This window comes from Scyliorhinus torazame, chromosome 8 (assembly GCF_047496885.1).
Source record: "Scyliorhinus torazame isolate Kashiwa2021f chromosome 8, sScyTor2.1, whole genome shotgun sequence".
Classification (NCBI taxonomy): Eukaryota; Metazoa; Chordata; class Chondrichthyes; order Carcharhiniformes; family Scyliorhinidae; genus Scyliorhinus; species Scyliorhinus torazame.
Window position 1 is genome coordinate 699,888 of NC_092714.1, and position 25,678 is coordinate 725,565.

General features: G+C 51.3%; 2 protein-coding genes across 4 annotated transcripts in view; one reads left to right on the forward strand and one right to left on the reverse strand.

Moving 5' to 3' along the window:
• Positions 1–25,678, reverse strand: part of LOC140427619 (ribosomal RNA processing protein 1 homolog B-like) — a 944,136-nt gene that overhangs the window by 438,575 nt on the left and 479,883 nt on the right. The window lies entirely within an intron of this gene.
• LOC140427613 (1-acyl-sn-glycerol-3-phosphate acyltransferase gamma-like) overlaps positions 1–25,678 on the forward strand; it is an 89,102-nt gene that overhangs the window by 49,771 nt on the left and 13,653 nt on the right. For all 3 annotated transcript variants that reach the window (XM_072513023.1, XM_072513024.1, XM_072513025.1), the window contains exons 2-5: positions 9,937–10,161; positions 11,966–12,135; positions 20,072–20,233; positions 23,904–24,057. In XM_072513023.1, the coding sequence (XP_072369124.1) occupies positions 9,984–10,161; positions 11,966–12,135; positions 20,072–20,233; positions 23,904–24,057 (664 nt within the window). In that variant the 5' untranslated portion in view covers positions 9,937–9,983. The remainder of the gene's footprint in view (positions 1–9,936; positions 10,162–11,965; positions 12,136–20,071; positions 20,234–23,903; positions 24,058–25,678) is intronic.

Consider the following 25,678-nt stretch of genomic DNA (forward strand, 5'->3'; position numbering starts at 1 on the left):
ACACATGGATAGGACGGGTATAGAGGGATACGGCACAAGGAAGTGCTGAGGGTTTTGGCCAAGGGTGGTATCATGACCGGTACAGGATTGAAGGGCCGAAGGGCCTGTTCCTGCACGGTATTATTCTTTGTTCTCTATGTGGAAGAGAAAGCTGGTCTTTGTCATGGTGATCACTAAAATCCTGGATTAACGTAAAAACCCATCTAGTTAATTTATATCCTTTTGGGAGGAATCCTACCCTCCTTATCTGGTCCGACCTCTAGGCGACTTGACCCACAGCAATGTTGAATTATTGAATGAAGGAGCAGGTCTGAGAGCATGTTGCGTACTCATGGTCCTATTTCTCATTGTGTTCTTTGCTGTCTAATCTAGTTCTCCAGCTTCATTCCTGTCCCATTGTTCATGCGACCATTTTCCCATCAGGCCAAATGTACAGGTTATTTAGGATTCATCTGGTTTTTGCCCCCTGCCCCCCCTTGATGTCATCTCCAAACTTGATCACTTGTTGGGGACAGAAACTATGATGTAGGAGTGGTGAATGTGTCACATTCGGGAGGACCGGGAGCTGCTGATATGTGGGACATTGTTGGGATGGGGATAGCGCTGCAAGGTGCAGTGATATAAAAACAGAAAGCTCTGGATAAACTCAGCAGGTCTGGCAGCATCTGTGAAGAGGGAAACCGAGTTAACGTTTCCGAGCTCTGCAGAAATCATACAGACTCGAAATGTGAACTGTTCTCTGTCCACAGGTGATGCCAGACCTGCTGAGTTTGTCCAGAGTTTGCTGTTCAAATTTCCAGCATCATCAGCATTTTGTTTATATTTGTGTGTTCCGGGTGAGCTGATGCAGAGTTTCCTGTGCAATTCTGGCTCCTGGATCCGCTGAATGTGTATGGTTGGTGGTGTGGAACATGCCCCTGGATGGAGCTAGCTGCTGTGAGAGTGGGGATGAGGGCTGAATGGGACAATGCAGCAGCCCCTGCGCACAGCCTGTCAAATGGGTGTGTGGGTGCTGGGACCAGGGACTCACGCCCGTGCTGAAGCACAATTCCCCTAGTTTCCCAGACTGGCAGTGAATGGCCGGTGTTGGCTCCTGTGACTGGGTGATGCTCTGCGACTTGGCTGTCTTTTTGTTTTTTTTGACATGTTGTCCTCTCTGATCTGTGAGAACGGTCGGAGCTGTTATTCTAAATTCTGGTTTCAGTCTGTGTGACCTGTCACTTCCTCTGTTGGGTTTGTGGCACTGAAGAATTAAAACGTTGATATTTCGGAATGTTTTCAATTGTGTCCCACATGAGGAATGGAAGATGGGTTCCCTTCCACTGCCTCAGTTGTAATTCTGGTCACCGAGATGGGAGGGGGAGTAAATGAAGCTGATGGTCTCTGGAGTTTAGAAACTTGAGAGGTGATCTCATTCACGGCAGAGTCCAAAGGGGTTTAACAGGCAGAGCAGGCTCGAGGAATATTGCCCTGAACTTGTTTTGTTCTGAGCTGTGTGGCCCAGGCTTGGGTGTGGGGTTGTCAAGTGCAGGATAGGGTTAGGATGGATCCTTTTGCTGAAATCATGTCGTTCTTTCCCCTTGGATAGAATGTTTCTGACCTTGTCCTCACCAGATTCTCAGTGTGCAGTCTAACCAAGAAAACATTTGCATTTTGGTAGCATCTTTCATGACATCAGGATGTATCAAAACCCTGGACAGCCAATAGAGTAGTTGGGAAGTGTGGTAACTGTTGTTTTACAGGAAATGAAGCGGCTAAATTGTACGTGGCCAGCTCCCACAAACACTTTTGTGAAAATGACCAAAACTTCTGTGATGTGCGGGGAGGGTTAAGCATTGGTGTATGAAACTGGGGCAGACACCCAGCTGTGCGAACAGTGGCCCAGTACCCAATAGGAGCACCTAACAGGGCCTCTGTTACACATTGTGTCCAAACGTCAGACCCACCGACAGTGAGGAACTCCCTCCATATTGACACTCGGACAGGACAGCACTCTCTCCGTATTGACCCTCTGACAGTGAGGCCCTCCCTCAGTCTGGGTTACTCGGACAGTGCGGCCCTCCCTCAGTCCAGACCCCTGGACAGTGCGGCCCTCCCTCAGTCCGGACCCCTGGACAGTGCTGCCCTCCCTCAGTCCGGGCCGCACGGGCAGGGCCGCCCTCGCTCGGGCAGGGCCTTTGGACAGTGGCACCCTCCCTATGGTCAGGTTTCTGGATTGGGGTTTAAATTGGGACCCAGAGTTGAAATCTGCCCACTGTATGAAGAAGAATCGATGTTGATCCCCCTCAGCTTGTTACAGGTTCTGTTCCAGCTGATAGTTGGTGAAAATGTTTATTCAGGAAGGATTTGCTGATGGCGCCAGGCACAATGCTTCATTGTGGGGAGCCAAGTCTCCTGTTCCTTAGCAACACTCTGACTGTTTTGTACAGTCCGTTTCTTATTTAAACCCTAGACACACAGCAATGCAGAAAATGTAACTTGCTGTAGAGATAACCAATTAAAACACAAGTTTGGCATTTGCTTTCTGTTGAAACCGGACACATCTCCTGAGTATCCAATACTTCACAGTTGATAACATTCAGTGAGGGGCTGTTTGAACTGTGACGAGTTTGTATTCCCTCTCCTGTTGTGATGCAGCCCGAGCTGCCATTTGAAATGCTGCTCTCGCAATAATTCATTTACTCAGTTACCAAGTCTTTTGGTGTCAGTGACGAACAGTCTGTCTGTCCCTCTCTCTCTCGCTGTCCTTTCTGCTGGGGCCTGATTGTTTCCAGTTAGTTAATTATCTTTATTGCTTCTCAAATCCTTTTTTATTTTTATCATATTTCAAAATTGAACCTTTATTTTAGGCTGTCAATCCTGTGTAAAAATGTGTGCACACGATTACTCCACAATGATACTTCGAGGCTTTCGGCAGTGAGAATATTTTTAGCTATTGTTTCTGGTCATGTGACACCCTCTCATTCTCGCTGCACATGTGCTGTCGAGCATCTGAAATAGGAGTCAGCCATTCGGCCCCTCGAGCTTGCCGTGCTATTCAATACCATCGTAGATACTTGTCAGCTTTATCTCCATTTTCCCGCCTGCTCCCCATACCCCTTGACTCCCTGAGATGCCAAACTTCTGTCATTCCAGCCTTAAATATATTCAACAATGGAACATTCACCACTCTCTGGCGCAGAGAATTCCAAAGATTCACCAGCCTTTGAGTGAAGTAATTTCTCCTCATTTCGGTCCTAATTGATCGGCCTCTTATCCTGAGACCCAGTATTTTAGGTTCCCCGACCAGCGGAACCAATCTGTGTGTCTGTCCTTTGGCGGGGGAAAGGGGGGCATGGCGGGGGAAAGGGGGCGTGGCACATTGAAGCCATGGCAGAGCTCGGCAGTGAGAAGATCACAGACTGGCTGCTCGTGGCAATCATGGAGCAGGAAAGGCCATTCATCCACTCATAAAATCACAATTTACAGTGCAGAAGGAGGCCATTCGGCCCATCGAGTCTGCACCGGCCCTTGGAAAAAGCACCATACCCAAGCCCATACCTCCAGCCTATCCCCATAACCCCACCTAACCTTTTGTTTGGACACTTAAGGGCAATTTAGCATGGCTAACAACACCTCCTCCACAATAGTCCTCAACACCGGCTCCCCGCAAGGCTGCGTACTTAGCCCCCTACTCTACTCCCTGTACACACGACTGCGTGGCAAAACCTGGTTCCAACTCCATCTACAAGTTTGCTGACGATACGACCATAGTGGGCCGGATGTCGAATAACGATGAGTCCGAATACAGGAGGGAGATAGAGAACCTAGTGGAGTGGTGTAGCGACAACAATCTCTCCCTCAATGCCAGCAAAACTAAAGAGCTGGTAATTGACTTCAGGAAGCAAAGTACTGTACACACCCCTGTCAGCATCAACGGGGCCGAGGTGGAGATGGTTACGTTTCAAATTCCATGGGGTACACATCTCCAAAAATCTGACCTGGTCCACCCACGTCGACACTACCACCAAGAAAGCACAACAGCGCCTATACTTCCTGAGGAAACTAAGGAAATTCGGCATGTCCACATTAACCCTTACCAACCTTTACAGATGCACCATAGAAAGCATCCTATCTGGCTGCATCACAGCCTGGTATGGCAACTGCTCGGCCCAGGACCACTAGAAACTTCAGAGAGTCGTGAACACCGCCCAGTCCATCACACAAACCTCCCTCCCATCCATTGACTCCATCTACACCTCCCGCTGCCTGGGGAAAGCGGGCAGTATAATCAAAGACCCCTCCCACCCGGCTTACTCACTCTTCCAACTTCTTCCATCGGGCAGGAGATACAGAAATCTGAGAACACGCACAAACAGACTCAAAAACAGCTTCTTCCCCACTGTCACCAGACTCCTAAATGACCCTCTTATGGACTGATTTCATTAACACTACACCCTGTATGCTTCATCCGATGCCGGTGTCTATGTAGTTACCTTGTGTTGCCCTATCTATTTCTTGTATTTTATTTTATTTTCATGTACTTAATGATCTGTTGAGCTGCTCGCAGAAAAATATTTTTCACCTAACCTGCATGTCTTTGGACTGTGGGAGGAAACCGGAGCATCCGGAGGAAACCCACGCGCACACGGGGAGAACGTGCAGACTCCGCACAGACAGTGACCCAAGCTGGGAATCGAACCACGGTCTCTGGAGCTGTGAAGCAACAGTGCTAACCACTGTGCTACCGTGCTGCCCACTCAAACCAAAGTTCCATCATTTTGAGCTGACCTGTGCCTCTTTTTTTTTTACTGTTCTTGCATCTGTAAACCTTGAATCTTTTACCCAATTAAAATGTATCAACCCCCATGTTTAATTTTCATTTGTCCCCACCCTGAACAGCTTTTGGGGAGAGTCCCACTCCCTTTTTATTCTTCCACTGGTTAGGCCAGCATTTATTGCCCGTCCCTAATTCCCCTTGAGAAAGTGGTGGTAAGTTGCCATCTTGAACCGCTACAATCCATGTGGTGTAGGTACACCCACTGTGCTGTTAGGGAGGGAGTTCCAGGATGTTGCCCCAGCGACAGTGAAGGAACAGCGATATATTTCCAAGTCAGGGTGGGGAGTGACTTGGGAGGGGGACCTCCAGGTGGTGGGGTTCCCAGGTATCTGCTGCTTTTGTCCTTCTAGATGGCAGTGGTCTGGGGTTTGGAATGTGGCGCCTGATGTCTTTTTTTTAAAATTTAGAGTACCCAATTCATTTTTTCCAATTAAGGGCAATTTAGCGTGACCAATCCACCTACCCTGCACATCTTTGGGTTGTGGGGGTGAGACCCACGCAGACACGGGGAGAATGTGCAAACTCCACACGGACAGTGACCCAGAGCCAGGATCAAACCTGGGACCTCGGCACCATGAGGCAGCAATGCTAACCACTGTGCCATCATGCTGCTCTTGCCTGAGGGGTCTTGATGAGTTCCTGCAGTGCATCTTGTAGATGGTACACACTGCTGCCACTGTTCGTCAATGGTGGAGGGTTTGAATGTTTGTTTGTGGAAGGAGGAGCAATCAAGCGGGGCTGCTTTGTCCTGGATGATGTCGAGCTGAGTGTTGTTGGAGCTGCGCTCATCCAGGCAAGTGGAGAGTTTCCATCACACTCCTGACTTGTGCCTTAGATGGTGGACAGGCTTTGGGGAGTCAGGAGGTGAGTTACTCACTGCAGTATTTATGTAGCTAGTCCAGTTAAGTTTCTGGTTGATGGTAACCCTCCCCCAGGCTGTTGATAGTGGGGGATTCAGTGATGGTAATGCCATTGAGTCTCCTGGGGATGGCTAGATTACCGCTTTATTGGAGATGGTCATTGCCTGGAACTTGTGTGGCACGAATGTTACTTGCCGCCTCGTTGCCCCGGGCCTGGCGTCCTTTGTGTGAAGCAAGTTTTTTGACATTATTCCTCAATAGCTCTAATTTTAAGGTCTATCAGGAAAATAGTTTCTCTCTAATTACGCTCCATCTCCTTTAATCATCTTAAACATATGTATTAGATTATCCATTAATCTTTTAAACTCGAGGGAAGGTACACCTGTTTATGCAACCTGTCTTCATAAATCTTGCCCTCAGCATTTGGCCCCGGCTAGCTTCCTGATCGAATGCTGTGGGTGGAATTTTTTTTCAGTTTCATTAAAAGGTGCTTTTTGGTTATATATAACCAGAGTTAACAATTTAGTCTGTGAAAAGTTGATCTATTAATCTATTGCTGTTTCCTCTAGACAAAAGAAGGTTGTGGACTAACCTAAGATCTTTAAAATTAAGGAAAGGTTTGGAAGATGATGTTTTTTCTTGTGGGGATAGCAAAACTCAGAATCTTAATGTATGATAGTTGATGAATCCAGTAAGGAATTATGCAGAGGTAGCTGGTGTTTGACACTCCGAACCACAAGGAGTAATTGAGGTAAATAACTTGGATATTTTAAAGGTGAAATTCGATCAATATCATAGATCATAGAATTTACAGTGCAGAAGGAGGTCATTCGGTCCATCGAGTCTGCACCTGCTCTTGGAAAGAGCACCCTACCCAAGGTCAACACCTCCACCCTATCCCCATAACCCAGTAACCCCACCCAACACTAAGGGCAATTTTGGACACGAAGGGCAATTTTATCATGGCCAATCCACCTAACCTGCACATCTTTGGACTGTGGGAGGAAACCGGAGCACCCGGAGGAAACCCACGCACACGCGGGGAGGATGTGCAGACTCCGCACAGACAGTGACCCAAGCCGGAATCGAACCTGGGACCCTGGAGCTGTGAAGCAATTGTGCTAACCACTGTGCTACCGTGCTGCCCACGATGTCCGCCGACCAGCGCCAAAAACGGCGCAAATCAGACATGAAAGACATAAAGAATATGTTGATCGGGTTGAGGGTGGGAAGAGTCATCTGGAGCACAAACATTGGCACAGACGGGTTGCTGTGCTGTAACTTCAGAGTCATTTGATCTTTGGTGACCCAGTGTCGTCTTAATGAGATTGGCAATGTTGGGAGAACTGTGAGAGATGGTGGACTTTTACAGAGAATGAAACAGGCCATTCAGTCCGACTGCTCTGTTTATTCTCCCAAAGGGCTCCTCTCGCCCTATTGCTGTCACTATAGCAGCAGAAGCTTCAATTCCTTTCTCCCTCAGTCCTTATCCAGCTTCCAGTGCACTGTTCAATCAGGGTCCTGTTCCACATTCTCCCCACTCTCTGGGTAAAGACATTTCTCCCGAATTCCCGATTGGATTTATTAGTGACAATCTTTTAGTTATGTCTCCTATTTTTGGACTCCACACAGTGGAAGTATTTTCTCGACATATAACCTACGAATATCTTGAACACACTGTAAAACATTCCAGTGCCTCTTGCTAGTTTATTTGGAGCCGTTCAGATCTACCATGATTACTATTCCATGTCTTTAACCTGTCACAATCAGCTGGCCTGCAGATTCCTCATTATTATTTGTCTCAACCCATCTAGATTCTGTTTCTATATAAATGTCCTCTTTTCAAAACTTCTGTCTAGTTGGGTGAGCTAAGGGACCTTTGCACTCTTAACAAATAAGAAAATCCCACAATAATCTATGAGAACTGTAAATGGAATCAGTGCCTTGTTTCCTGCCTCTTCTGATCTCGGCTGGGCTGGACTCTGTATTAAACAGCACTGTAATACCCTGCTTATGGTTTATGTAAAGGAGTCAGTTACATCAGTATGAATATGGGGCGGCATGGTAACACAGTGGTTAGCACTGTTGCTTCTCAGAGCCAGGGACCCGGTTTCGATTCCCGGCTTAGGTCACTGTCTGTGTGGAGTCTGCACGATCTCCCCGTGTCTGCGTGGGTTTCCTCCCACGAGTCCCCAAAAAAGACGTGCTTCTTGGGTGAATTGGACATTCTGAATTCTCCTTGTCTACCTGAACAGGTGCCGGGACGTGGCCACTAGGGGATTTTCACAGTAACGTCATTCAAGTGTAATGCAAGCCTGCTTGTGACACTAATAAAGATTATTAAATACCTGCTGCCCAGATCCCTTAAACAGAACTCAACAAATAGCAACATCCTTTGCAGAATAAACAATTATGGAAAGTATCATTGGCCCTGGGAACTCATAGCCCTGCAGTCCTATTTGTACAGCGAGAATTGACTGACTGTGAACTTCAGGGGCTAAATTCTCCGGTATCGGCGCGCTGTCCACCGACCAGCGCCAAAAACGGCGCAAATCAGTCGGGCATCGCGCCGCCCCAAAGGTGCGGAATCCTCCGCATCTTGGGGGGCCGAGCCCCAACCTTGAGGTGTTAGGCCCGTGCCGGACTGATTTCCGCCCCGCCAGCTGGCGGGAAAGGCCTTTGGTGCCCCGCCAGCCGGCGCGGAAATGACATCTCCGGGCGGCGCATGCGCGGGAGCGTTAGCGGCCGCTCACGGCATCCCCGCGCATGCGCTGTGGAGGGAGTCTCTTCTGCCTCCGCCATGGTGGAGACCGTGGCGAAGGCGGAAGGAAAGGAGTGCCCCCACGGCACTGGCCCGCCTGCGGATCGGTGGGCCCCGATCGCGGGCCAGGCCACTGTGGGGGCACCCCCCGGGGCCAGATCGCCCCGCCCGCCCCCCCCAGGACCCCGGAGCCCGCCCACGCCGCCTTGTCCCGCCGGTAAGGTAGGTGGTTCAATCCACGCCGGCGGGACAGGCATTTCAGCAGCGGGACTTTGGCCCATCCGGGCCGGAGAATCGCGCGGGGGCGGGGGGGGGGGGGGGGCGCCAACCGGCGCGGCGCGATTCCCACCTCCGCCGAATCTCCGGTGCCGGAGAATTCGGCAACCGGCGGGGGCGGGATTCACGCCAGCCCCCGGCGATTCTCCGACCCGGCGGGGGATCGGAGAATCTTGCCACAGAACTCTGCTTGATGACTCCCATCATCAACTGGGTATGTGGAGATAGATATGTGAGCTGTCTGCTCAGGCGGTGGTTTGTTGTTCCAGTCAGAGGAATGGTCATACGAATTAGGAGCAGGAGTCCATCCATTCGGCCCCTCGAGCCTGCTCAGCCATTCAATAAGATCATGGCTGATCTGATTGTAACTTCGACTTCACCTTCCTCCAGGGCCCTCCATAACTCTTGTAGAGCAAAACTGTGCCTAACTCAGCCTTGTGTATATTCAATACCCAGCCTCCACTGCTCTCCCGGGAAGAGAATTCCAAAGAATAATATTCCTCCTCATCTCCTTCATAAATGGGGATGCCTTATTTTAAACTGTGTCCCGGGTTCTAGTCTCTCCCACAAGGAGAATCATCCTCTCTGCGTCCACCCTGTCGAGCCCCCTGAGGATCTTTCAATAAGATCACCTCTCATTCTTCCAAACTCCAGTACATACAGGCCCAGCCTGCTCAACCTTTCCCCACCGGATAACCCCTTCATCCCCGGAATAATTCGAGTGAATGTAATAAACCTCCTCCTTCCACACTGATGTAGACCATTAAACACTTTCAACTCCACACCAGCCTCTCTCCCTCCCTTTCTCTTCAGCCCCCCCTCCCCCATGCCACTATTAACCCTACCATGCCACCTTCCCTTTTCACCCCTCAACTGAAAGTGTTCCCAGTGGCAGGAGGGATGGTATCAGAGGATACAGTTTTAAGATTGTTGGCAGAATACCTTGTGCTATGAGAATAGAGGATGGACTCAGTACCCCCACCTTCATAGAACAACCACTTCTCAGCCCAGCTCTGCATCCTATCTATGTCTCTTTGCAGCCGACAACAGCCCTCCTCACTATCCACAACTCCACCAATCTTCGTATCGTCTGCAAATTTACTGACCCACCCTTCAACTCCCTCATCCAAGTCATTAATGAAAATCACAAACACCTGTGAAATGATGTCACTATGTGCTGTCATGCGAGGGTTCAATTGATGGTTTGTTCTCTGTTCCAGGACGGTTATTCTGAGCGAGGGGCCTTGTAAACGTTTCTGATTAAAACATGAGTATGATCGCCTACCTGAAGACTCAGTTCATCGTTCACCTTTTACTTGGATTTGTGTTCGTTGTCAGTGGCTTGTTCATCAACTTCATCCAACTGTGCACCCTCCCGATCTGGCCCGTCAACAAGCAGTTGTATCGGCATCTCAACTGTCGGCTGGCTTTCTCTCTGTGGAGCCGTGAGTATTCATATCTGCTCCCCTTCCTGCCCCGACTGCGCTCAACATACGTTTAGAATTTATTGGGATTGGGAGATGCTGTCATGGTCCAAGGTGTAAATCCATTCCTGTAATAAAAACCTTTGCTCAATTCCCACCATGTTTCAATACCCTCGACCACCATCGCCAGCTTATCCATAATACAACACAAAATGGGTCTGCTTTGCTAAAAGGAAAGCTACTCCTGAGTGGACATGGGTATCACATGAAGACATTGCAAAGAGTTTTACTCTGTATCTAGCCTGATGCTAACCTTGTACCTGTCCTGGGAGTGTTTGATGGGGACAGTGTAGAGGGAGCTTTACTCTGTATCTAACCCCGTGCTGTACCTGTCCTGGGAGTGTTTGATGGGGACAGTGTAGAGGGAGCTTTACTCTGTATCTAACCCCGTGCTGTACCTGTCCTGGGAGTGTTTGATGGGGACAGTGTAGAGGGAGCTTTACTCTGTATCTAACCCCGTGCTGTACCTGTCCTGGGAGTGTTTGATGGGGACAGTGTAGAGGGAGCTTTACTCTGTATCTAACCCCGTGCTGTACCTGTCCTGGGAGTGTTTGATGGGGACAGTGTAGAGGGAGCTTTACTCTGTATCTAACCCCGTGCTGTACCTGTCCTGGGAGTGTTTGATGGGGACAGTGTAGAGGGAGCTTTACTCTGTATCTAACCCCGTGCTGTACCTGTCCTGGGAGTGTTTGATGGGGACAGTGTAGAGGGAGCTTTACTCTGTATCTAACCCCGTGCTGTACCTGTCCTGGGAGTGTTTGATGGGGACAGTGTAGAGGGAGCTTTACTCTGTATCTAACCCCGTGTTGTACCTGTCCTGGGAGTGTTTGATGGGGACAGTGTAGAGGGAGCTTTACTCTGTATCTAACCCCGTGCTGTACCTGTCCTGGGAGTGTTTGATGGGGACAGTGTAGAGGGAGATTTGTTTGGCCAGCTAGATAGAATTTTCAGTATGGAAGAGGCCCTTCGACCCATCAAGCCTGCAGCTTGAACTTTTTTAGTTTAGAATCCTAATCTACACTCCTCGCACTCCCAGCACGTGGCCCATAGCCTTGAAGCGCTCATCCAAATACTTTTTAAAGATTGTGAGGTTTTCTTCCCCAACTACCCATCCAGGCAGTTCATTCCAGATTCCCCACCATTCTGGATAAAAAGGATTTTCCTCAAATCCCCTCTAAACTTCCTGCCTTTCACCTTCAAATTATATTCTCTTATTATTGACTCTTGAACTAAGGGGAACAGCTGCTTTCTATCTACCCTGTTCATGTCCCTCATAATGTTATACACCTCAATCAGATCCCCTCTCAGCCTTCTCTCTCTGCTCTAAAGAAAACAATCTGAGTTTATCCAGCCTCTCTCCATAACTAAAATGTTCCACCCCAGGTAACATCCTGGCAAACCCACTTTAGTGCAGTCACATCCTTCCTACAGTGTGGTGACCAGAACTGAACACAGTACTTCAGCTGTGGCCTCGCCAAAGTCCTGTTCAGCTCCAACATAATCTCTCAGCTCTTACCTTTATCAGTCGTGGCAAAGAATAGACGTGTCCCATCTGCGTTCTTAACTATCCTATTAAGCTGTTCTTCAGGGACCTTCCACCTTCAGGGATCTGCCACCTTCAGGGATCTGTGGACAAGCACCCCAAGATACCTCTTTCCTCTGAGCTTCCTAGTACCTGCCACTCATTGAGGTCAATGTGGGTTTAGGCTGTTTGTGCTACTGATGTGCTTGTTAATCTGGGCCTCTTCTCCCTCTGCCTTTCTAGAGCTGGTATTGCTGCTGGAGTGGTGGTCCGGCACGGAATGTACACTTTTCACTGACCAGGCCACGGTGGACAAATTTGGCAAAGAGCATGTTATTGTTATTTTAAACCACAATTTTGAGATTGACTTCCTCTGCGGTTGGACCATGTGTGAGAGATACGGCATCCTGGGGGTCAGTAACACTCACCTTTTTACCTCTTTCGCTTTCTTGCAAGCTCTGTAGCTTCTGTGTGTGTGTTTACGGGCGCGCCTGTGCATCTGGGTGTGCGTGCCTGTGTGTATATATGTGTGCGCGCGCGTGTCGTGTGTGTGCGTGCACGCCTTGCATCTGTGTGTGTGTGCGCGCATGCACGCTCACGCCCTTGCGTGTTGTTACAACACGCTGGGCCATTACACCGTCAATTCCAGCCCCACTTGATCGAGTTGAAATTAACTTTTATTTTAACATATCAGAGGTTTTCTGCTGCCCAATAACTACAGTTACAAGGTTTGTAAATTTAAACATTAACTTTATTATTAACCATGATGTGGAGATGCCGGCGTTGGACTGGGGTGAGCACAGAACGAAGTCTTACAACACCAGGTTAAAGTCCAACAGGTTTGTTTCGATGTCACTAGCTTTCGGAGCGCTGCTCCTTCCTCAGGTGAATGCAGAGGTCTGTTCCAGAAACACATATAGACAAATTCAAAGATGCCAAACAATGCTTGGAATGCGAGCATTAGCAGGTGATTAAATCTTTACAGATCCAGAGATGGGGTAACCCCAGGTTAAAGAGGTGTGAATTGTACCAAGCCAGGACAGTTGGTAGGATTTCGCAGGCCAGATGGTGGGGGATGAATGTAATGCGACATGAATCCCAGGTCCCGGTTGAGGCCGCACTCGTGTGCGGAACTTGGCTATAAGTTTCTGCTCGGCGATTCTGCGTTGTCGCGGGTCCTGAAGGCCGCCTTGGAGAACGCTTACCCGGAGATCAGAGGCTGAATGCCCTTGACTGCTGAAGTGTTCCCCGACTGGAAGGGAACATTCCTGCCTGGTGATTGTTGCGCGATGTCCGTTCATTCGTTGTCGCAGCGCCTGCATGGTCTCGCCAATGTACCACGCTTCGGGACATCCTTTCCTGCAGCGTATGAGGTAGACAACGTTGGCCGAGTCGCACGAGTATGTACCGCGTACCTGGTGGGTGGTGTTCTCACGTGTAATAGTGGTATCCATGTCAATGATCTGGCATGTCTTGCAGAGATTGCCATGACAGGGTTGTGTGGTGTCGTGGTCACTGTTCTGAAGACTGGGTAGTTTGCTGCAAACAATGGTTCGTTTGAGGTTGCGCGGTTGTTTTGAAGGCAAGTAGTGGGGGTGTGGGGATGACCTTGGCAAGATATTCATCGTCATCAATGATGTGTTGAAGGCTGTGAAGAAGATGGCGTAGTTTCTCCGCTCCGGGGAAGTATTGGACGACGAAGGGTATTCTGTCGGTTGTGTCCCATGTTTGTCTTCTGAGGAGGTCGGTCCGGTTTTTCGCTGTGGCGCGTTGGAACTGTCGATCGATGAGTCGAGTGCCATATCCCGTTCGTACGAGGGCATCTTTCAACGTCTGTCGATGTCTGTTATGCTCCTCCTCGTCTGAGCGGATCCTGTGTATACGGAGCGCTTGTCCATCGGGGATGGCTTCTTTAATGTGTTTAGGGTGGAAGCTGGAGAAGTGGAGCATCATGAGGTTATCCGTGGGTTTGCGGTAAAGCGACGTGCTGAGGTGACTGTCCTTGATGGAGACGAGTGTGTCCAAGAGTGCAACTGATTTTGGAGAGTAGTCCATGGTGAGTCTGATGGTTGGATGGAACTTATTGATGTCATCGTGTAGTCGTTTCAGTGATTCTTCGCCGTGGGTCCAAAGGAAAAAAATGTCATCGATGTATCTGGTGTATAACATCGGTTGAAGGTCCTGTGTGGTGAGTAGGTCCTGTTCAAACTTGTGCATGAAGATGTTGGCGTATTGGGGTGCGAATTTGGTCCCCATGGCTGTTCCGTGCGTCTGGATGAAGAACTTGTTGTCGAAGGTGAAGACGTTGTGATCCAGAATGAAGCGGATGAGTTGCAGTATTGCGTCTGGAGATTGGCAGTTGTCGGTGTTGAGTACTGAGGCTGCTGCAGCAATGCCGTCGTCATAGGGGATTATTATTAACAGTGACTGTAATTAAACCGGTAACAAGTACAACTGGTTAACCATCTAATCTCTAACTCCCACCCTATTTACTTTCGAAAGAGAGAGACAGCTTCTTCTTTCAGGAGTTAGAAGCTTCTGCCTTCAGACAGTGGGCAGCAGAGCAGAGAGAGCTGTTTCCCTCTTGAGGCTTCTCCTGGGTTCTATCCGAAAATTCCCAGCTCACAGGAACCAATCACTGTCTGTTGCTGCGCAGAATACTGTCCCTGGTCCGTCCATTGGCCACCAGCCAACCAATTGAAACAAACCCCTCCAATCTCTTGGGTGCCATAAAATCTGGGTTTTTCTGACCAAAATACGAAACTTTATAACAGTGTATATTTTAACACTAAACTCCTTACTTCCTCTGCTCAAATTTAAGGTATGTCTCCCATTAGCAATCCATGGACCAAAAACGTTAAAGACTAAATAAAAGAAATAGCACCCAGCCAGGGTTGGAAACGGGTGCGGAGGCAGATGTTGTAGCCTTCGTCTCGTTGATCACCCGAAGGCGGATCCTGATGGGATGGAGAGCAGCCTGTGTGTGTTAATGGTGACTGTGGGCGATTCCTGATTCCTTTTTGTCATTTGTTTATGTGAACATGCGGGCTAATGTTTGGGGTTTGGTGGGAGGATGGGATCGTTGTTATTGATATGGGGATTGACATATTTGTTACTGATTATTGTTTATTGTTGGTGGGTGTAAATCTGGGAGAAAATGTGAAAAAGGAGAATAAAAAATATTTAAATTTTTTTTTTTAAGTAGCAACTAAGGGAATCAGAGGAAAGGCCCTTACAGTGTACACGCACGTGCCTACACCTGTGAGTGTGCCTGTGTACAGTGCAGTTAGGGAGGGAGTTCCAGGATTTTGACCCAGCGACAGTGAAGTAACGGCGATATATTTCCAAGTCAGGGTGGTGAGTGACTTGGAGGGGACCCTCCAGGTGGTGGAGTTTCCATGTATCTCCTGCCCTTCTAGAAGGTGGTGATCGTGGGCTTGGAATGTATTGTCTGCGGAGCCTTGGTGAGTTCCTACAGTGTATCTGGTGTAGTGTGGTGCCAATCAAGCGGAATGCTTTGCCTCGGATGGTGTCGAGCATCTTGAGTGTTGTTGAAGCTTCGCCTATTCAGGCAAGTGGAGAGTACTTCATCACATTCCTGACTTGTGCCTTGATGGTGGATAGACTTTGGGTAGTCTGGAGGCGAGTTACTCGCTGCAGCATTTCCAGCCTCTGACCTCTTCTCGCCACAGTATTTATATGGCTGGTCTAGCTGCATTTGGACACGGACTGCTTCATTATCTGAGGAGTCGCGAATGGTGCTGAATATTGTGCAGTCATCCGCAAACATCCCCACTTCTCACCATAAAATAGAAGGAAGGTCATTGATGAAGCAGCTGAAGATGATTGGGCCTCGGACACTCCCATGGTGTCCTAAGGCACATTTGAAACCCTCTGTTCCCAGTGGGCACTGCAGAGACTGAGTGCATTGTTAGCACCAGGAATGACATTTTAATTTAGATATGTTTCCTTTAAAACTTTTGTCCTTGTTGCAGTGACCATTTCAGGGGCTGTCAGTTTGTTAATTAATTTATTTTATTGGTTTGTTGCATACAACTCTGGGATAGCTGGGATATGCAATATGGGTGAGGAGTGTTACACTAGACTAAATCAACATACTTTCAGTAAGGAAAGGTTTCTGTGTCTTCATTTTGACTTCAGCCGGCAGCTAGAATCCTGTTGAGCAGGGCGGGGGGGGGGGGGGCAGATTTCCCAGTGTCCCGGCTGTCGGTATTTCCTGTTGAGCAGGGCGGGGGGGGCCAGATTTCCCAGTGTCCCGGCTGTCGGTATTTCCTGTTGAGCAGGGCGGGAGGGGGGGCAGATTTCCCAGTGTCCCGGCTGTCGGTGTTGCCTGTTGAGCAGGGCGAGGGGGCAGATTTCCCAGTGTCCCGGCTGTCGGTATTGCCTGTTGAGCTGGGCGGGGGGGGGGCAGATTTCCCAGTGTCCCGGCTGTCGGTATTTCCTGTTGAGCAGGGCGGGGGGGGCCAGATTTCCCAGTGTCCCGGCTGTCGGTATTTCCTGTTGAGCAGGGCGGGGGGGGGGGGCAGATTTCCCAGTGTCCCGGCTGTCGGTATTTCCTGTTGAGCAGGGCGGGGGGGGGCAGATTTCCCAGTGTCCCGGCTGTCGGTGTTGCCTGTTGAGCAGGGGGGGGGGGCAGATTTCCCAGTGTCCCGGTTGTCGGTATTTCCTGTTGAGCAGGGCGGGGGGGGGGGCAGATTTCCCAGTGTCCCGGCTGTCGGTATTTCCTGTTGAGCAGGGCGGGGGGGCAGATTTCCCAGTGTCCTAGCTGTCGGTGTTGCCTGTTGAGCAGGGCGAGGGGGGGGCAGATTTCCCAGTGTCCCGGCTGTCGGTATTTCCTGTTGAGCAGGGCGGGGGGGGGGGCAGATTTCCCAGTGTCCCGGCTGTCGGTATTTCCTGTTGAGCAGGGCGAGGGGGGCAGATTTCCCAGTGTCCCGGCTGTCGGTATTTCCTGTTGAGCAGGGCGGGGGGGGCAGATTTCCCAGTGTCCCGGCTGTCGGTATTGCCTGTTGAGCAGGGCGAGGGGGGCAGATTTCCCAGTGTCCCGGCTGTCGGTATTTCCTGTTGAGCAGGGCGGGGGTGCAGATTTCCCAGTGTCCCGGCTGTCGGTGTTTCCTGTTGAGCAGGGCGGGGGTGCAGATTTCCCAGTGTCCCGGCTGTCGGTGTTGCCTGTTGAGCAGGGCGGGCGGGGGTGCAGATTTCCCAGTGTCCCGGCTGTCGGTATTGCCTGTTGAGCAGGGCGGGGGGGGGGCAGATTTCCCAGTGTCCCGGCTGTCGGTATTTCCTGTTGAGCAGGGCGGGGGGGGCAGATTTCCCAGTGTCCCGGCTGTCGGTATTGCCTGTTGAGCAGGGCGGGGGGGGGGGGCAGATTTCCCAGTGTCCCGGCTGTCGGTGTTGCCTGTTGAGCAGGGCGGGCGGGGGTGCAGATTTCCCAGTGTCCCGGCTGTCGGTATTGCCTGTTGAGCAGGGCGGGGGGGGGGGCAGATTTCCCAGTGTCCCGGCTGTCGGTATTTCCTGTTGAGCAGGGCGGGGGGGGGCAGATTTCCCAGTGTCCCGGCTGTCGGTATTGCCTGTTGAGCAGGGCGGGGGGGGGGGGCAGATTTCCCAGTGTCCCGGCTGTCGGTGTTGCCTGTTGAGCAGGGCGGGGGGGGGGGGGCAGATTTCCCAGTGTCCCGGCTGTCGGTGTTGCCTGTTGAGCAGGGCGGGGGGGGGCAGATTTCCCAGTGTCTCGGCTGTCGGTATTTCCTGTTGAGCAGGGCGGGGGGGGGCAGATTTCCTAGTGTCCCGGCTGTCGGTGTTTCGTGTTGAGCAGGGCGGGGGGGGGCAGATTTCCTAGTGTCCCGGCTGTCGGTGTTTCGTGTTGAGCAGGGCGGGGGGGGGGGGGGGGGCAGATTTCCCAGTGTCCCGGCTGTCGGTATTTCCTGTTGAGCAGGGCGGGGGGGGGGGGGGGCAGATTTCCCAGTGTCCCGGCTGTCGGTATTTCCTGTTGAGCAGGGCGGGGGGGTGCAGATTTCCCAGTGTCCCGCCTGTCGGTATTTCCTGTTGAGCAGGGCGGGGGGGCAGATTTCCCAGTGTCCCAGCTGTCGGTATTTCCTGTTGAGCAGGGCGAGGGGGGCAGATTTCCCAGTGTCCCGGCTGTCGGTATTTCCTGTTGAGCAGGGCGAGGGGGGCAGATTTCCCAGTGTCCCGGCTGTCGGTATTTCCTGTTGAGCAGGGCGGGGGGGGGCAGATTTCCCAGTGTCCCGGCTGTCGGTATTGTCTGTTGAGCAGGGCGGGGGGGCAGATTTCCCAGTGTCCCGGCTGTCGGTATTTCCTGTTGAGCAGGGCGGGGGGGGGGGGGCAGATTTCCCAGTGTCCCGCCTGTCGGTATTGCCTGTTGAGCAGGGCGAGGGGGGCAGATTTCCCAGTGTCCCGGCTGTCGGTATTTCCTGTTGAGCAGGGCGGGGGGGGGCAGATTTCCCAGTGTCCCGGCTGTCGGTATTGCCTGTTGAGCAGGGCGAGGGGGGCAGATTTCCCAGTGTCCCGGCTGTCGGTATTTCCTGTTGAGCAGGGCGGGGGGGGGGGGGGCAGATTTCCCAGTGTCCCGGCTGTTGGTGTTGCCTGTTGAGCAGGGCGGGGGGGGGCAGATTTCCCAGTGTCCCGGCTGTCGGTATTGCCTGTTGAGCAGGGCGAGGGGGGGGCAGATTTCCCAGTGTCCCGGCTGTCGGTGTTTCCTGTTGAGCAGGGCGGGGGGGGGGGGGGGGCAGATTTCCCAGTGTCCCGGCTGTCGGTATTGCCTGTTGAGCAGGGCGGGGGGGGGGCAGATTTCCCAGTGTCCCGGCTGTCGGTATTTCCTGTTGAGCAGGGCGGGGGGGGGGGGGGGGCAGATTTCCCCGTGTCCCGGCTGTCGGTATTTCCTGTTGAGCAGGGCGGGGGGGGGGCTGATTTCCCAGTGTCCCGGCTGTCGGTATTTCCTGTTGAGCAGGGCGGGGGGGGGGCTGATTTCCCAGTGTCCCGGCTGTCGGTATTTCCTGTTGAGCAGGGCGGGGGGGGGGGCAGATTTCCCCGTGTCCCGGCTGTCGGTATTTCCTGTTGAGCAGGGCGGGGGGGGGGCTGATTTCCCAGTGTCCCGGCTGTCGGTATTGTCTGTTGAGCAGGGCGGGGGGGCAGATTTCCCTGTGTCCCGGCTGTCGGTATTTCCTGTTGAGCAGGGCGAGGGGGGGGGGCAGATTTCCCAGTATCCCGGCTGTCGGTATTGCCTGTTGAGCAGGGCGGGGGGGGCAGATTTCCCAGTGTCCCGGCTGTTGGTCTTGCCTGTTGAGCAGGGCGGGGGGGGCCAGATTTCCCAGTGTCCCGGCTGTCGGTGTTGCCTGTTGAGCAGGGCGGGGGGGGGGGCAGATTTCCCAGTGTCCCGGTTGTCAGTATTGCCTGTTGAGCAGGGCGGGGGGGGGGCAGATTTCCCAGTGTCCCGGCTGTCGGTATTGCCTGTTGAGCAGGGCGGGGGGGCAGATTTCCCAGTGTCCCGGCTGTCGGTATTTCCTGTTGAGCAGGGCGAGGGGGGGGGCAGATTTCCCAGTGTCCCGGCTGTCGGTATTGTCTGTTGAGCAGGGCGGGGGGGCAGATTTCCCAGTGTCCCGGCTGTCGGTGTTGCCTGTTGAGCAGGGCGGGGGGGGGGGCAGATTTCCCAGTGTCCCGGTTGTCAGTATTGCCTGTTGAGCAGGGCGGGGGGGGGCAGATTTCCCAGTGTCCCGGCTGTCGGTATTTCCTGTTGAGCAGGGCGAGGGGGGGGGCAGATTTCCCAGTGTCCCGGCTGTCGGTCTTGCCTGTTGAGCAGGGCGGGGGGGGGGCAGATTTCCCAGTGTCCCGGCTGTCGGTATTTCCTGTTGAGCAGGGCGGGGGGGGGGGCCAGATTTCCCAGTGTCCCGGCTGTCGGTGTTGCCTGTTGAGCAGGGCGGGGGGGGGCCGATTTCCCAGTGTCCCGGTTGTCAATATTGCCTGTTGAGCAGGGCGGGGGGGGGCAGATTTCCCAGTGTCCCAGCTGTCGGTATTTCCTGTTGAGCAGGGCGGGGGGGCAGATTTCCCAGTGTCCCGGCTGTCGGTATTGCCTGTTGAGCAGGGCGGGGGGGGGGGGGGGGGGGGGGGGGGGGGGGGGGGGGGGCAGATTTCCCAGTGTCCCGGCTGTCGGTATTTCCTGTTGAGCAGGGCGGGGGGGCAGATTTCCCAGTGTCCCGGCTGTCGGTATTGCCTGTTGAGCAGGGCGGGGGGGGGGGGGGGGGGCAGATTTCCCAGTGTCCCGGCTGTCGGTGTTGCCTGGCTGTATCGATGCATTATTCAATTGCCTGCCGTTTACAGAGCTCCAAGGTGTTGGCGAAGAAGGAACTGCTGTATGTGCCGCTGATTGGGTGGACGTGGTATTTCCTGGAGATTGTCTTTTGTAAACGACGTTGGGATGAAGACAGAGACACGGTTGTGAATGGACTGAAGGCACTGCGGGACTACCCAGAGTACATGTGGGTGAGTACACAACTCTGAACAATGCCCAATGAGGAACTGCTTTGACCTGACAAACACCAGTTCAGCGGATAATCCGAGACACAGTGGAACCAATATGGAATTTCCAGCTATTCAGAGAGTCCTTATTGCACTGGGAACAGTGAAGAGGGAGTTTTACCCTGTATCTAACCCCTTGCTGTACCTGTCCTGGGAGTGTTTGATGGGGACAGTGTAGAGGGAGCTTTACTCTGTATCTAACCCCGTGCTGTACCTGTCCTGGGAGTGTTTGATGGAGACAGTGTAGAGGGAGCTTTACTCTGTATCTAACCCCGTGCTGTACCTGTCCTGGGAGTGTTTGATGGGGACAGTGTAGAGGGAGCTTTACTCTGTATCTAACCCCGTGCTGTACCTGTCCTGGGAGTGTTTGATGGAGACAGTGTAGAGGGAGCTTTACTCTGTATCTAACCCCGTGCTGTACCTGTCCTGGGAGTGTTTGATGGGGACAGTGTAGAGGGAGCTTTACTCTGTATCTAACCCCGTGCTGTACCTGTCCTGGGAGTGTTCGATGGGGACAGTGTATAGGGAGCTTTACTCTGTATCTAACCCCGTGTTGTACCTGTCCTGGGTGTGTTTGATGGGGACAGTGTAGAGGGAGCTTTACTCTGTATCTAGCCCTGTGCTGAACCTGTCCTGGGAGTGTTTGATGGGGACAGTGTAGAGGGAGCTTTACTCTGTATCTAACCCCGTGCTGTACCTGTCCTGGGAGTGTTCGATGGGGACAGTGTAGAGGGAGCTTTACTCTGTATCTAGCCCTGTGCTGAACCTGTCCTGAGAGTGTTTGATGGGGACAGTGTAGAGGGAGATTTACTCAGTATCTGACCCTGTGCTGTACCTGTCCTGGGAGTGTTTGATGGGGGACAGTGTAGAGGGAGCTTTACTCTGTATCTAACACCGTGCTGTATCTGTTCTGGGAGTGTTTGATGGGGACAGTGCAGTTGGAGCTTTACTCTGTATCCGACCCTGTGCTGTACCTGTCCTGTGAGTGTTTGATGGGGGACAGTGCAGAGGGAGCTTTACTCTGCATCTGACACCGTGCTGTATCTGTTCTGGGAGTGTTTGATGGGGACAGTGCTGTTGGAGCTTTACTCTGTATCTGACCTTGTGCTGTACCTGTCCTGGGAGTGTTTGATGGGGGACAGTGCAGGGGGAGCTTTACTCTGCATCTGACCCCATGCTGTACCTGTCCTGGGAGTTTTTGATGGGGGCAGTGCAGAGGGAGCTTTACTCTGTATCTAACACCGTGCTGTACCTGTCCTGGGAGTGTTTGATGGGGACAGTGCAGAGGGAGCTTTACTCTGTATCTAACACCGTGCTGTACCTGTCCTGGGAGTGTTTGATGGGGACAGTGCCAGTTGGAGCTTTACTCTGTATCTAACCCTCTATGTTGAACCATCCAGTCAGTCTCTTCCTCCCCGCATTCTACGCCTTATCCCATAGGTTCTTTACTTCAAGTGCCCAACCAGTTTCCTGAAATTGTTAATTATTTCCGCTTCCACCACCCCAGGATTCACCCTCACTTTGTCTCTTGCCTAAAATCGTAAAACATGGTCTTCCTAACCCCTGTGCCTTGGCGATTCTTTGTCCATTTCATCAAAACCTGTCATAATCTTGTCCATTCAAATCAAATCTCGCTTCAGTCTCCTTTTTGCTAAGGAAAATAACCCCCAGGCTCTCCAACATAACCTGGTGGCTAAAATCCTCTCAGTCCCTGAACCCATCCTGGTAAACCTCCACATCCTGTCAAGGATCCTCGAATCCTTCCTAATGTGTGGTGACCAGAACTGATTAAATACTCTAGTTAGAGCTGAACGAGGGCTTTGGAAAGGTTCATCGTAACTTCCCTGTTTTTTGATCTCAATGCCTTTATTTATGAAGCCAAGAACCCAAATGCTTTGTGAACCACTCTCTCGACATCTGCTGCTTTGTGTAAAGAAACATAATTTTTCCAACACCGTGGAATACTGTGAAGCAGGCTTGTTTGGGGGGGGGGGGTGTTGTATGTGTCTTGCTAAATTAAATTCAAGCCAGTCAGACTGCAACGTTTAAATCATCCAAAGGGTGTGGTGTAAACGCATTTGAAGAGATGAGCAAAGCTAAGATGGGATACACGTAAATACAACATGGATGGAAATTTGCATGAGGAGATAAAGAAGGTTTGTTTGTATTTATTTTTGGAATTTTAAAGAGAAATAAAAGGAAGGTTTAAAACTAGCAATGCTATTCAGTTTATTTTAACTGAAAGTAAGAGCCATAAAAACAACATGAAAGATTTTTATATTCTAGGAAAGGTAACTTACAAAGCAGATTGAGAACAAAGTTGTATTAGAATCTTTACCTCTGACTACGCTCTTGCAATAAATTGCAAATTATTTTGACAGCTTGCCCAGGTTTCCCTTTGGAATTTGTTCAGCCCAGAAAAAACCACCTGCGATATCATATCACTGGGCACATGCACACCCAGGTCCCTCCACACTATTCGGACTTTTGCCCTGAAGTCCATATTGCCTCTGATCATCCCTTCTGCCAAAATTCACCATCTCACACTTCCCGATATTAATTTCCATCTTTTACTTGTCTGCACAATCTGTCGACATATCCATGTCCTGTTTCAGTTGATTTTATCTTCCCCACTGTTTGACACTTGCCCCAGATTTGCTTTTATTGGCAAAAGCAAACACCCAAGTGCGAGGGCAGACAAATACAAGGCAGAACAACATAATGTATGGAATAAATGGGAAAAAGTCCAAAAACAAAGATCTAATAAGTTAACAGATAGATCACATTAGGAGTGGAGTGTACAATGTCAGGTTCATTGTTATGGAAGGACATGAAAGCCATAGAGAGAGCTTCAGAGACTGAGATGCTGACATCGTGGTCATGTCACAATTGGTAATCCAGGGACACAAGCCATGGCACATAGATTCAGATTGTACCGCAGCAGCTGGGGTCATTTAAATGTAATAAATCTGGAATTGAAAGCAACAAATGTATCATCGATTGTCATAACAATCCATGTCCGTGATACCCGTACCCCAGTGAGAGTCAGTGTGTGTGGGACCTGTACCCCAGTGAGAGTCAGTGTGTGTGGGACCCGCACCCCAGGGAGAGTCAGGGTGTGTGGGACCCGTACCCCAGTGAGAGTCAGTGTGTGTGGGACCCGTACCCCAGTGAGAGCCAGTGTGTGTGGAACCCGTACCCCAGTGAGAGTCAGTGTGTGTGGGACCCGTACCCCAGTGAGAGCCAGTGTGTGTGGAACCCGTACCCCAGTGAGAGTCAGTGTGTGGGGGACCCGTACCCCAGTGAGAGTCAGTTTGTGCGGGACCCATACCCCAGTGAGAGTCGGTGTGTGTGGGACATGTACCCCAGTGAGAGTCAGTGTGTGTGGAACCCGTACCCCAGTGAGAGTCAGTTTGTGCGTAACCCGTACCCCAGTGACAGTCAGTGTGTGTGGGACATGTACCCCAGTGAGAGTCAGTGTGTGTGGAACCCGTACCCCAGTGAGAGTCAGTGTGTGTGGAACTGTACCCCAGTGAGAGTCAGTGTGTGTGGAACCTGTACTCTGTGCAAGTCAGTGCCTTGAGTACTCATCAGTTGTGAGCAGACCCTTTATCTGTGACACTTCCTATTTTAGTTCCTGTTGTACTGTGAAGGCACCCGGTTTACGGAGAAGAAGCACCGTATTAGCATGGAAGTTGCTGAATCAAAGGGTTTACCGAAGTTAAAATATCACCTGTTACCGCGGACCAAAGGGTTTACCACCACAGCTGAATACCTCCGGGGAACAGGTGAGCTGGGCCACACAGTCACACAACTTGTTAGCCCACGTTGGATTATTTATTTGTATTGCTGATTTTGTGTGTTGCAGGGTCTAAACCCTCCTAGCCTCTGATGCCATGTCTCAACATGCTTTCCCCCATCCCCACTCCCACCACCGTCAGTCTACCTGCCTTTGTCTCCTATTTATTGAGCTTCCTTCAAGCTTGGAAACACACACGAGTCATGGAACATAGAAGATTACAGCGCAGTACAGGCCCTTCGGCCCTCAATATTGCACCAACCTGTGAAACCACTCTAAAGCCCATCTACACTATTCCCTTATCATCCATATGTTTATCCAATGACCATTTGAATGCCCTTAGTGTTGGCGAGTCCACTACTGTTGCAGGCAGGGCATTCCACGCCCTTACTACTCTCTGAGTAAAGAACCTACCTCTGGCATCTGTCCTATATCTATCTCCCCTCAATTTAAAGCTATGTCCCCTCGTGCTAGACATCACCATCCGAGGAAAAAGGCTCTCACTGTCCACCCTATCCAATCCTCTGATCATCTTGTATGCCTCAATTAAGTCACCTCTTAACCTTCTTCTCTCTAACGAAAACAGCCTCGAGTCCCTCAGCCTTTCCTCATAAGATCGTCCCTCCATACCAGGCAACATCCTGGTAAATCTCCTCTGCACCCTTTCCAATGCTTCCACATCCTTCCAAGAATGCGGCGACCAGAATTGCACGCAATACTCCAAATGCAGCCGCACCAGAGTTTTGTACAGCTGCAACATGACCTCATGGCTCCGAAACTCAATCCCTCTACCAATAAAAGCTAACACACTGTACGCCTTCTTAACAACCCTCTCAACCTGGGTGGCAACTTTCAGGGATCTATGTACATGGACACCGAGATCTCTCTGCTCATCCACACTGCCAAGAATCTTACCATTAGCCCAATACTCTGTCTTCCTGTTATTCCTTCCAAAATGAATCACCTCCCACTTTTCTGCATTAAACTCCATTTGCCACCTCTCAGCCCAGCGATGCAGCTTATCTATGTCCCTCTGTAACTTGTAACATCCTTCCGCACTGTCCACAACTCCACCGTGTGTGCAGTTTTGGTCTCCTTCTCTGAGGAAGGATGTTCTTGCTCTTGAGGGAGAGCAGCGAAGGTTACCAGACTGATTCCTGGGATGGCGGGACTGTCATATGAAGAGAGATTGACTAGGTTGGAATTGTTGAAATGAAAATGAAATGAAATGAAAATCGCTTATTGTCATGAGTAGGCTTCAAAGGGCAGCACGGTAGCATAGTGGATAGCACAATTGCTTCACAGCTCCAGGGTCCCAGGTTCGATTCCGGCTTCGGTCACTGTCTGTGCGGAGTCTGCACCATCCTCCCCGTGTGTGCGTGGGTTTCCTCCGGGTGCTCCGGTTTCCTCCCACAGTCCAAAGATGTGCAGGTTAGGTGGATTGGCCATGCTAAATTGCCCTTCGTGTCGGGTGGGGTTACTGGGTTATGGGGATAGGGTGGAGGTGTTGACCTTGGGCGGGGTGCTCTTTCCAAGAGCCGGTGCAGACTCGATGGGCCGAATGGCCGCCTCCTGCACTAAATTATATTCTATTCTATGAAGTTACTGTG